Raw genomic sequence first — 11,998 nt, forward strand, 5'->3', positions numbered from 1 at the left:
GTGTTTTCTGGGCTGCCTGTTTTTAATTAAGTATCCCTTTGCTCACAGGGCGCAAGCGAGATCCATAGCTGTGGGACTGAGTCACGCTCCTCTGAGAGCAGACCTCCATTTTCAGCAAAGTTACATTACCTTGCCTTACATTAACTCATGTTGTCAGCTATTTTAACAGTAGTTGAGTGCATTGCAATGGGAAAGAAGAAAAAGCTTCTCAAGGATGTCGCTGTGTCTCTTGTTAGCGGGCTGACCTTGGGCTTCCAGAATCACATGTGTGCAAGGGGCACAGTCAGCTTCAGCTCTCCTCTAGCCGGGGGCCAGGGCACTTCAAGACTTGTAAACACGCCGGTAACTGAAGGATAGTCCACTTTGGCAGGAGGCGGAAAGACAGTGAGGTCTGTAGCACAGGTCACGTTGGTAGGTGAAACAATCACCAGCCAGGATCGTTTCTAACAGCTTGCTCTTTCCAATCAAGTTGAGTTGCTCCAAGGCAGTTGGATTTACCCTCCTCACAGCCAGGTCACTGCACTTTGGTCCCCACTAAAAATAACCAGGCAATAGATGTGTCTTAGGCTATTTGAATCTTAAATAGCAGTTTGTGTCATCTCATAGCTTTTGTGTACACTTCAGCGCTGTTGTCCTTCCAAAGTTGTTATGCAAAGAAAGCGATGAAGCTTTTGACGGTCAGCAGTGAGGGGAAGATAATTCCCATTTGGACTTAGAGTGGGAAAAGCTGTTCACAAAGCAAAATATGCTAAAAAATTACTTGCTGGCTATGGCCATTCTTCACATCCTCTCTAATTTCTTTGGGTGTCAGTGTCTTGCAGAGCAGGGTCCCATTCCTTGACTGGAGGTTTAAGTTGATGCTAACATACCACATGCAGATAACAGCAGCAATAACACGTGCCACTGCCTTTGCTATTAGCGTCTGGATTTGTTCCACCTTCTCACTTCTTCACCTCTTGCCCCAGGACCTAGGATGCAGAGGGACTGGAAGATACAAGAGGGGACCCTACAAAACCCAAGCAGCTCAGCCCTCAGCGCAGCCTTCCTCGCGTCATAGACGGCATCAGTGCGGTAGCAAATAACAGCACGTGGCATGCTAGGAGCAGTGGGGGAAGAAGCTTATAGGGGAGATGGAAGGGGAACAGCAAGGACGCAAAACGCCCATATTCCGACTAGATCTGGGTGGATCACTATGGCTTACACTGTTGCTCTTGTGAAAAATACCGTGATACATAGAGCGCGTCACGGTGGGTTGGGACTTTATTTTATGATTCACAAAGAGAAGGTGGGACTTTGGTATAATTTTTGTCCTCCTCCTATACAAGGGGACAGGTGCTAAACTCAATTATATCAACCGCAAGATCAGAATCTGACCCGCTGCCTCCAAACTGATGCTTCTTTGTCTTCCCAGAGAAAATCTGTGCCCTAGCGATTGCCCCTTTGCGAGCAGAGTACTTCATCCTTGTTTTATCTTCTCCAGGTTTGGGGGGGGGAGAGCAGAATCTCTAGACATATAAACAGCCTTAATGAGAAAACTATAAACCAAGATCTGGCTGTTTTCAGAAACAGAGTTAAATATAGCTTCTAAATGCTGCTAATTGATTTTGGATGTCTGGGGAAAGCTTTTGCCTTCACACCATCCCACCCACGCCGCTCAGCAGTTCCTCACCTGCCCCTGTCGCTCCCTAAGGCACGGGGAATCGGTAGCAGAGCCTCTGCACTCCGTATTTCTCAGCTATTTTAGCACCCAAACGCTGTCAAAAAACCAGGGGCTGCTCAGAGACCCTGACTGAGGCCTTTGGTAAACCTACGTGGATTCTCATGCCTTCTTTCCATCTGCTGCAGTCTATTTTTATGTTTTGGCCTTGAAACCTTTCTTTTCTTTGAAAACAAGTCTGTTTACAAATATTTGCCTCGGAAAAGTTCTGCCGTTCAAACGGGCAGAAAGAAAAACTGCTCATCTCTGCGTGGACAATATATACATCCAGATGGGTACGATCTTGCAAGCAGGCAGAAAGGCCTAGTTTGTGAAAGGAAGGATGGCTCACCCCAGAGCTGTCTGCTAACAAATCAGAAAATAAAAAGAAGTGCAAAGACAGATGTGAGTTGTTTGCTGTCTGATGCAGTAAGGAATAAACTCTGCATGCACGGTCGATTTTTTTACTGTGCAAGAAACAGTATACTTGGTTTAAAATTACTGTAGAATTGTGGAATTGGTAGAAAATTACTGTAGAATATATTCCTACATACTCCATAGACTTTTCCGTGCTATCCCCGGCGTGAGGCAGGTTACTTAAAAGGATGTAAAGTGACCTTCTCCAGTGGAAACACTTGTGGAGGAGCCAGGAGTTTCGCCGTTTCCCACCCAGTCTGCGGCCAGCCCGGTGGGGTAGTCCCCCCTCGCAAAGAGGGGTCTCCAACTGCTGGAGGAGCCCAGTGGGATTGGACTTGCTAAAAACTAAAGCTGAAAAGAGCCTATCAAGGCTTCAAAAACTTCCACGAAGGACTGGTACCTTATCAAGGACTGACACTTTTTATGTTGCTGTTCAGTTTAAGGTGCCTTAAAGAGGTTGATTTTTAAAGAGCAAAACTCGGCAGTTCTCGAAGATCAGACTTCCTTAAAGCCCTGCGAGCTTTTGCAGAGCCTGGTCGTGACTGATAAAGATCCACATCTCATAGGTGTCTGCGCTGCAGACCACACTTTGTGGCTGTTGTCTTGAACTTTAGAGTAGTGAATGGGAAAGAGTTGGGAGGTTTTCGGGGGAACCCCCCCCACAGCCAGCATTACCAAGGGCTGGGGGGGGTTCCTTAATTGCTTACGCAGCTCTGCCTAAAGCGCATATATTGCACTTCTAATCCTGCCACTGAAATTATAACCATCTTGCTATACAGCGAAATGGAGATACTAGCCCCACATCGACTGATAAAATAAAGAAATAGGAACAATTACATTATTTTCAGTCAATGCATTCGGATGTAAGAAACAGCCTTCTGCTTACAGGGACTGAAGTAGGAATGGAAGAGGTCCACAGAAGTATACGTGCTAATTGGATATGCTAACTTCTGGCTGATCAGTTAGACAATGGACAAGCTTTCAGTGCTTTTAATGCGTGTGGGATCTGGCTTGGCTGTTGCGTAAGAGCTGTTCCATAGCCATACAGGAGTGATTTATCTCTGGGTAATATGATGGGCTCTTGAATTGCAATGAAAAACCCTTTCTTTAACAATAGTTCGGGGTAACCTTATAATAACCTCCTCCACCTTCCCCAGAGAAATGCTTCAGTCAGATAAAAGAATTTGTTATCCGCACAGAAACATCTGCCCCCTTCCTCCGAAAGGACCGACTTAGAGTGACAGTTACCCTTTCCGCACCATTCTTCATTGCTTTTTAAAACAACAGCAATATCAAGCTTGGACGGAGGTTGGTTGGTTTTTTTTAACCTACCGGCTTTGGTTGTGGAAAGATCACCTGAGCTGGATTTGTAGAGTTGGGTTTTATTTCATAATGATGGATGTGCTGGTTAAATGTAATGGAAGAGGCAAGATAGCAGAGCAGAAATTTGGCGCCAACCGCCTTGCTTTGAAAGAGCCTGCATTCCAGCCTGCCTAAGAGGGCCTAAATGGAAAGATCTGATTAAGCGTCTCAGTGTTGTGACCCTGACCTCAAAGAACACGCCGATTCTCTGGAGGAACTTCATTTCAATTAATCAACTTAACAGCCTGAGTAAATCTGGCTGCATCCAATGAGCCGGAGGAACCGCTCCCTCTCCTCGGAGGGTCTCTGGGATGCACGACCCAAAAGGACGAGGCGGTGTGTGCCGGACTGCCTGCCCTGGCCACCCCGGGTCGAGGGGGTCGGGGACGCCCTCGTCTCCCTCTCCCTGACCGGCGGCAGGCCGGCCGTGGAATAACGGGGAGACAACCCCGCAGCCCCCCTCCGTAACGCCGCCGGGCCCCTCGCACAGCCCTTGGCTGCCTTGCAGCGGGGCTGCTGCTGGGACGGGGCAGGGGGCAAGACCCCACGTGGAAAGGGAAGGGTGGGCAGCTCCCACCCCTGCACCCCGCAGGCCTCACCCCCCACCCCCCCAGTTCTCCTGCGCTGCGCCGGTGCCGAGCCTGCCCGTCGCTGCGGGCTGCGCCGCTGCCTCCCGGGCGGGGAAGGGGAAGAGCTAAGCCGCAGCAGAGAAGGAGATGTGGCTGTAGTCGGAGGAGGCGGAGGGCGAGGAAACAGCCCCGTGAGGCAGGGAGCGGAGCGCAGGCAGGAGGATAAGCCCAGAAAATTTCCTCTCTGGGAAAACTCATAAGGAGAAGAGCGCAAAGGCACCAGGGCGGGAGATGGGAAGGGAAAAAGACTTCAGCCGAAGTCTCGGGTGCTTTTCCCGGGAGGTTCTTTGCAGGCTGGTGAACTGGGCCAGCCCAGAAGCTGAAAGGGGCTTTGCTTCTTGCCTGGGGCCTGGCCGGAGACTCTCTTCCCTTGCACCGAACAGTACTTCTTGGGGGGTTGCCTGTTGGGGCCACAGTGCTGTGGAGACATAGCTGAACTGCCGCTAAACATTTCACTGGGTTTTGTGGCTGGAACTAAATTCCCTGCTCTGGCTAGCCTTCTGCCGGCTCTGGAAATGGCTAGTGAACAGCTACCCCTGTACTTTTCCCCTTGGAAGAGGGGTCGCAGTTAAGTTCAGATGAAGGAGGCATCACGGGCTAGCTGGGCTTCACTGCTGTCTTCCTCCCACCTCGCCTTGCTCCACCACACCCAGACCATGCCATTACGCCCATGGACTTCTGGCTGCCCGCACTCTGCCTAACCATTATCGCTTTGGCGCTGTGTCCATCCCTTTGGACTTTTACCTTTCTGCAGCGGCATACTTTGCTCTTTTCCTGCACCTTTAAAGGGATAAGACCAAATTTAGCACAAGCTGGGAAAGCAGCCGTATAGAAAGCCTTGAAGGAGCATGGCAGCCACCCAGTTGTAGAGGAATAACCTGGCAGAGCCAGAAGAGCAGTTGAAGAAGTGCAGGGTCTGGGTACAACCCAAGGGCAGACACGGTGGTTGAACCCGAGTTGTACGTCTTCTGAAGCGGTCTGGAGTTAACAACATCCCTTGCTGCAGAAGGATTTTGAGCTTCTGGCATGCAAGTTTGTTGGTGCCATGCACCTCATGTCCAGCTTCTGTACCACCGGAGCTAGGCACAGAGAAGTCTATGACTTGCCTGAGGCCAAAAGAAGAGCAGGTGGCAGTGCTGGACATAAAAGTAGGGTGCTGACCACTGGGGCTCTGCTCCCTCCCCGCAGTGTTTATATGGGGGTGAAATGACAGCGGTACCCTTACGCGCGCGCATCTCAGGGTCTCACTTAAGCGGCAGAGCAGTGACTGACAGCTTCTCTCGCGCTGGGAGATGAGCGTCCCAGAGGACCGCCACGGTATGTGTCATGTTTGCACTGCTGCAATCATTCAAAACCCACTCAGAAAAGAGGATTTTTCTGTGCCTCCACTCAGTAGTGTAGCGCTTGGCAGTCTCACTTTTGGCCTGGGTACTTTGTCAATACAAGAAATTTGCTGAATCTAGGGGCGATCTGGAGGGGGACTGGGCAGTGAGGGACAAGTCCAGAGACATGGTGCTGCCCCAGGGAGGTATACAGTTACACGCAGGCGACAGGCAGGCTTTCATCTGCTCTTCCAAGCCTTCTTCAGACAGAAGAGGAGGGGTAGTAACTGGCTGTGGGGGATGGAAGAGAATTGCTGTAACATGATTTTATGTCTGTGATTGCATAACAAAACCTCCTGGGAACCTCCTGATTCAAATGGATACCTAGTTCTGGTCGTGCGATGGAAGACTTTCAGCAGTGATCGATTGCCCACGCTTTGGTGCAGAGGGATTGCTGGACTGGATCAGTACCAGGCTCCAAGCAGCCTGCAGTCCTGTATCTAACCTTGGCTGAAATCTCATGAAGGTGTAGGAAAGCCTTCAGAAGCGGATAATCTGCTTTATATACCTGCCAGCGCACACACACACAGTGCCTTGTTCTCACAGATGCTGCAACCTGACTGCTAATAGAACTAGACCTTAAAAGATGAAATTGCATTTCCATTCTAAAAAAATCCCTAGGCCCGTCGAATTAATTGGATGTTCTGCAAATATCAAGTCATCCTCTGAACTGTGCAACGCTGCCAGTCCCACCATGACCCAACCCACCCAGCCCAACCGCCAGGAAAAACCCTAGGTCTTGGGTGGGGGGGGCAGGAGAATCAGCTTTGCCTATGGGGATCCCCCAGACTCGAGGACGGAGGAAGCCCGGCCGAGATGGGTTATGCCTCTGGACGTGGCTCTGGCACGCACACATGTCATCTGGTGGCTTTGCTCTCCAAGATTACACGATAGCCCCACCTCATAAATTTGGAGCAAAGCACACAAAGCTTTCCCTTCCATACTGTGCATTCACTCTTAATGGTCTTTCTCCACACCACGGCCTTATTAATTGGTGACAATTGGAAGTGGTTAATTCTGTGTGTGTGAGGCTGCAATTGCTTCCACTTGGCCAGGATTCAAGTACTGGGGGTGAGTCAGAATGGGTGGCAAAACTGTCTTTTCCTCAGTTCCCTTGCTTACTGGAAAAAAAAAGCCACAACCCCGAGTTATTCTCTTTTATGAGGTAGGCATTGTGAGGCCAGGCAATTGAATTTACAACAGCATTGAGTATCAGAGTCTATCTGGCCCTGTCAATGAGAGTGGCAAGAAAAAAAAAGACACACATTAACCCTCAGCTCCGAGTTCCCAGGCGTTTCAATAGGGTTCCCAACTTCCCAAAGAGCCCGCTGCATACTCGATGAGACCCTTTATACCTTCTAATTACCCTCCTCACAATAGGGACAGACTCTCTTGCCTCTTTTGTAGGCGAGATAGATAGTAACTTTTGCGCACACCACCCCCACACATGCAATCCCTACGGCAAGGTGGTCAGGAGCAGAAAGCTGAAGAGCAGCATTATTTCAGGAGCTCTCTTGGAGCAGGCTGCAAGCATTGCCTCAGGTTGCAGGAGCAGATTTTTTAGGAATCTCTTGCTTCCGAGTGGGAATGTGACACTTGCAAAGCTCTCAGGAGATGTTTAACACTGCCAGACCCCCCTCAACCCCATCACCTCCCCCCCCGCCCCCCTATTTTTTCACAGGAATCCCCTCCAACAGCCTTATTTGAGGCCATAAAGTTCGCTCTGACTTTTTCAAGGGGGTTGCACACCCAGGATGAGCTTGTCCCTGCCCACTCTCACCCAACAAAATGAAAGGAAGGTGGGGGGAAATTAAATCTATTTCAAAGAGTTTATTTATTTAAACACCTGCATATTTTTTTTTTCTTTTCTGGAAGTCTTCAACACAGGCACGCACACACACACAGACCAACAGGATACAAACAACTTTGGCATTATACTTTTGAATATTTGTTACAAAACTATTTCTCATTTATTTTTTTTTTAAAAAAAAGTATCTCAAATAAAGGCATTTTAAAGGAGTAAAAATACAAGTCAAGATCCCAACCTCTGAAAATAATAAATAGCACGTTCATAGCGAGGTCCTTTTTTCCTTTCTGTTTAAATCTGCTTAAAAACCCCCAACAGGGCTCCATACAACGGAGCCAACAGAAGAGTGGGGTTTTTTTTTTTTTCGGGTTTTTTTTTTTTTTTTTTGAGGGGGGGAAATCGCTTTAGGCAAAGTCACCAAGGCCTCCACACCGATTCACTGCGCTCTCCGATGGGACTTCCCGCCTGGGACGCTGGAACGATGCTGCCCCCAAATGATGTCAACCCCTGCACCGGGGATGCCGACGGGGTGGCGGCCCCGTTCCCCGAGCCGCTGCCTGCGGACACCGGCACGTTGGCATTGGCATACAGGGGAATAACTGGTCCGGAGCTGGGAGGGAAAGCCGGGTTCGGGATGAGAAAAGCAAACTGGCCGTCGGTAGCAGGGACGAGCTGGAAGCCCCCGTAGACCTTGGGGGACAGGGCTTCAGCAGGGTTCAGTTTGCAGGGCACGGGCACGGCTCCGGCTGCTGCGGGGGGCAGCTGGACGTGCAGAGGCTGCTGCGCCAGATGTGCGGGCTGGCCGGACGGCGGTGGTGGTGGCGGGTAGTTCATGGCCACGATCTGACCCAGGCAAGCCGAGAGGTGACTGAGGAGGCGGGTACGCACGTCGGTGTTCACCCCTTCGCAGGTGGACAGGAACCGGGTCACCTCGTTCATGCACTCGTTGAATCCAGCCCGGTACTTGCCGAGGACGGTGGGGTCGGCGCTGAGCGCAGCTGGAGGGCGGAGGGGGCGGCAGGTGAGCAGCGGGCCAGCAGCGCGGTCCCCGGTGCCCGGTCCCCCGGTGCCCAGCCCCCGGTCCGGAGCACCCCACCCCCCTCCCCCGGGCAGGCAGGCAGGCAGGCAGCGCTTACCCGTCATCTGCGCCCGCTGCAGGTTCCGCAGGTGCTTGACGGTCATCTCCAGGATGTCCGCCTTCTCCAGCTTGGAGTGCCGGGAGCTCTGCGGGGAGAGAGCGGCACCGTCAGGGCTGCCCGCGGCCGGCCGGGCCCCCCGCAGCCCCCCCCTCCGCCGCCGGCCCCACTTACGTCCTTCTTCAGCGCGTCCAGGATGAGGGTCTTCAGCTGCCCCAGGCTCTCGTTGATCCGCGCCCGGCGCCGCTTCTCCATGATGGGCTTGGAGGACTGCGGGGAGAGCGGAGCCGGTAAGCCACCCGCAGCCGGCCCGGTCCCGCCCCGCCCGGCCCCCCCCCACCCCAGCCCCGGCACCGACCTCAGCACGGCCGCGGGCTCGCCGCCATCCAGCGCCGCCGCCACCACCACCGCCGCCGCTGCGCCCCGACCGGCACCCGCCATTTACCTTCCGGTGCTCGCTGGCGCTCCGCGGCTTGTCCGGCGTGTGGCTGGCGCTGGCCGGCGCCCCCGCGATGGGCGAGGCGGTCGGCTTCTCCATGCCCGTGTCGGCGGGCATGGCGCGGCGGGCGGGCGCGTGCGGCGGGCGCGGGGCGCGTGCGGCGGCTGCGGCGCGGCGGGGCCGGCGGTGCGGGCGGACGGCGCCCCCCGCCTTTATACCCGGCGGCGGCTCCCCATTCGTGTGAAACCGCCGCCGCGGCCGTTCCCACACTCCCGGCAGCCAATGAGCGCCCGCCCCGCGCCCGGCCGCCGCGCCGCCCGCGCTCCCATTGGCCGGCGCCCCGCCGCCTGTCCGTCACGCGCGCCGGCCCGCCCCGCGCCGGCGGCCGCCGAGCGCGCGGCCACGTGGGGGGCGGCCGGGGGCGGAGCGGGCGGGGCTGCCCCGGGCACCGCCGCTCCCCCCCCCCGCTCCCCCCGGGGGCTGCCCCGCGCTGCTGCCCCCGGGCCGGCGGCGCGCCGCCCCGCCCCCGGGGGCGGGGCGCAGAGCGAGCGCGGCCCGGCGGCCGGCCGGCCGTCCCTCCCTGCCTGCCTGCCTCCCGCGCGCTGCTTGTGACACCCGCACCGCCCGGGGCCCCGCCGGGCACGGGCTGGCGGCGGGGGGCCGCGCCCCGGGGGGTGGGGGGGGGAGAGCGGGGCCTGCGAGCGCGCCCGGGGCAGCCCCGCCCGCGGCGCCGCCAGGGCCCGGGGCCGTGCCGCGGGCGGGCGGAGGAGGCGGAGGCGGCGGCCCGGCCCCGGCTGCTGCCGGCGGCGGCGGCGGCTGGCGCGGCACGCGAGGCCGCGGCCGGCGGGCGGCCAATGGGCGGGGGGCTGCCGGCGGCGCTCGCCGCCCATTGGCTGGCGGCCGCCCCCGCTGTCAATCAGGCGGCGGGCGGCGGCGGGCGGCGGGCGGCGGCGCTCGTGCCTCCGCCCCCGAGACGCGGCCCCGCCGCGCGCCCCCCGCCGGAGCACGTGCCAGAGCGCTCCCGGCTCCCGGCTGCCCGCGCCGGGCGCGCCCCGCTCCGCTCGGGGCGGCCATGGGAAAACCCCGCCCCGCCGCGCCGGGGGCCGCCGCCGCCGCTCGCCCTTCCCGGCGGGTGCGCGCTGCCTTCCCTCCCCGGCTCGGCCCCCGCTCCGCTTCCGTGTGCAGCGGCGGGAGGGGGGCAAACGCCGATGCGCGGCGCTCGGAGGCACGCGTGGGAGCCGCTGGGCAGGGAGCGCGGGGGGGAGCGAGCCGGGGGTTCGGCGACCCGCTCGTGCGCGGGCGTGTGCGCGGCCCTCGCGGCGTGGGAAGCCCAAAGCAAAGGGGGGGGGGGGGGCGGGCGCGAAATCCCGGGGAACCAGAGCCCCCCCGCGGGCACGCCTGCTCCCCGTGAGAGCTTGTGACACCGGAGTACCCCGCCACCCCTCGGTTTAGCCGGTCAGGAAGGGTCAGGGCCCCCCGGGAGTCGTGAGACGCCCCCCGAGGAGGGGTTTCCCTGCCCGAGCCCCCTGGATGCGCTGTCCGGGCCCGGCAGCTGCGTCCCCCCCAGCGGGACGGGGGGCCCGGCGGTTACCGGGGCTCGGCGGTTACCGGCACCCGCCGAGGTCCCGGCCGTGCCCCTGCAAGGGGGAAGTCGGCCTCTGGCCCCGCTTCTCTGCTGTTCCTCGTTAAGGGAGATTAAAACCGGCGTTCTGCTCCCGTAATGAGCGCGTGATGCCAGGCACGTGACGTCATGCCGATGGAGATGCAAAATCTCCCTCCTTTTTGTGGGCTACCCCCCCCCGCCCCGCAGTTGCCCCCGCAGAGGTGTGCAGCGTGTCTTAAACACCCGTGGGCGGCCCGGGCAGGGTGTGGGGCTCTGGGACACCCCCCCCCAGCCCCTCTGAGCCTGGGCAAAGCAGCTGGGGACATCTCAGCTGGCACCCCACAACTCGGAACCGAGCCCCTGGTGGCTGCGTGGGTCACGGTGCCCACGCACAGCCCTGCCAGGGCCGGCTGCTGGCTCTGCGGGGCCGGCGTGGGTCTCCCACGCTGTGCTGCCTTCTGTGCCCGGCGCGGCGCAGCCCTGCGTGGGTCAGTTCCTCTGCTCCCACGTCCAAATAACTTCCTTTAATGTGCGAGCGCGATCATTGACGCAGCCTTCGAGCTCTCGGCTAATTTCAAAACCTGCCTGCTTTTTAGAGCATGCAGCATACGTATTAAATCTCTGTGCTGCAGGCTTAAATCTTTTAATAATCAGAAATTGGGTATTAGCTTTCCAAAGACCAACGTGAAATTCAGAATGGTATCTTGACTTGAAACGCATTATGCCTTTTTTCCTTTTATTACCAATTCTGAAGCAAGGATAAAAGAGTCGGTTGCTAAAATTTTGAAAACTCTCGTACGAAAACGCGTTCGATTTGCCCTCTGAAAACCAAGCACGACATGGCTTAGTTTGGGGAAATTTTTCTGGAGGAGACCGTAACCACGTACTACATTTAATCCCTATTGTTGGCCCGTCTCGTGCTTTGCTTTTAATTTGCTCCGATGAATCATTCTGTTTGCCTTAACCGTTGCTGCAGCCAGGGCTGTAATTTGTGCATTTCCTGGCACTGCTGCTGCGCTGGGCTGCAGAGATGGTCCCACACCTGAGCCGTGGCAGCCGGGGCCGGGGCACGGGGACAGCCCCGGACCTTCCACCCGCTGCCACCCGCCTGCCTTGGGCCGAGCTGGGGTGCTGGGGCACCCCGAGGCTGTGCAGCCCAGCTGGGGCGGGTTGTGCCCTTCTGCGCTGCCCCAGGGCGAGCGCCGGCTCTTCAAAAGAGCCTTTCTCTGGTCTGAAAGCACAAGTGCAGCGAGTTTGGTGGCCTCAGCCTGGCCCTGGGGGAAACGCCAGCAGGCTGCAGAGCTGCAGGAGGGCAGCCCCTGCGGCCGGGGCAGGGGGTGACCCGGGAGCTCCCTGCGGGATGGGATGGGCTGGGGGCCAAGGGATCTCCCACGCTGGCGCTGGTGGGTGTGCCGGCAGAGCCGCGGGAGCCCTGCGCTCCGTCCTGGCAGCGTGAAGGAGGAGAACACCGGAGCGTTTGCCAGCCAGAGCCGGAGGTGTGAGGCAATGAGAGAGATCTGGTCCCGG

At 57.4% G+C, this 11,998-nt stretch overlaps 1 protein-coding gene across 2 annotated transcripts; it reads right to left on the reverse strand.

Moving 5' to 3' along the window:
• Positions 1-7,324: 7,324 nt before the first annotated feature.
• HES4 (hes family bHLH transcription factor 4) lies at positions 7,325-9,062 on the reverse strand. 2 transcript variants are annotated; one of them, XM_072884193.1, is made up of 4 exons: positions 8,875-9,062; positions 8,604-8,699; positions 8,430-8,517; positions 7,325-8,291 (listed from the first exon to the last, which is right to left on the reverse strand). In XM_072884193.1, the coding sequence occupies exons 1-4, from the start codon at positions 8,983-8,985 to the stop codon at positions 7,708-7,710; spliced, it is 879 nt and encodes a 292-aa protein (XP_072740294.1). In that variant the 5' UTR covers positions 8,986-9,062; the 3' UTR covers positions 7,325-7,707. The 2 variants fall into 2 exon arrangements, with proteins under 2 accessions (XP_072740294.1, XP_072740293.1); XM_072884192.1 differs by having other exon boundaries at positions 8,788-9,062.
• Positions 9,063-11,998: the final 2,936 nt, after the last annotated feature.

Source organism: Ciconia boyciana, chromosome 19 (assembly GCF_034638445.1).
Source record: "Ciconia boyciana chromosome 19, ASM3463844v1, whole genome shotgun sequence".
NCBI lineage: Eukaryota > Metazoa > Chordata > Aves > Ciconiiformes > Ciconiidae > Ciconia > Ciconia boyciana.

Coding starts and splice junctions, on each gene's coding strand:
- HES4 (XM_072884192.1), bottom strand. CDS start 8,985: ATGCCCGCCGACACGGGCATGGAGAAGCCGACCGCCTCGCCCATCGCG. Junction 8,518..8,603: donor TGGACGCGCTGAAGAAGGAC/GTAAGTGGGGCC, acceptor CTCTCCCCGCAG/AGCTCCCGGCACTCCAAGCT. Junction 8,292..8,429: donor GCAGCGGGCGCAGATGACGG/GTAAGCGCTGCC, acceptor TCCGCCCTCCAG/CTGCGCTCAGCGCCGACCCC.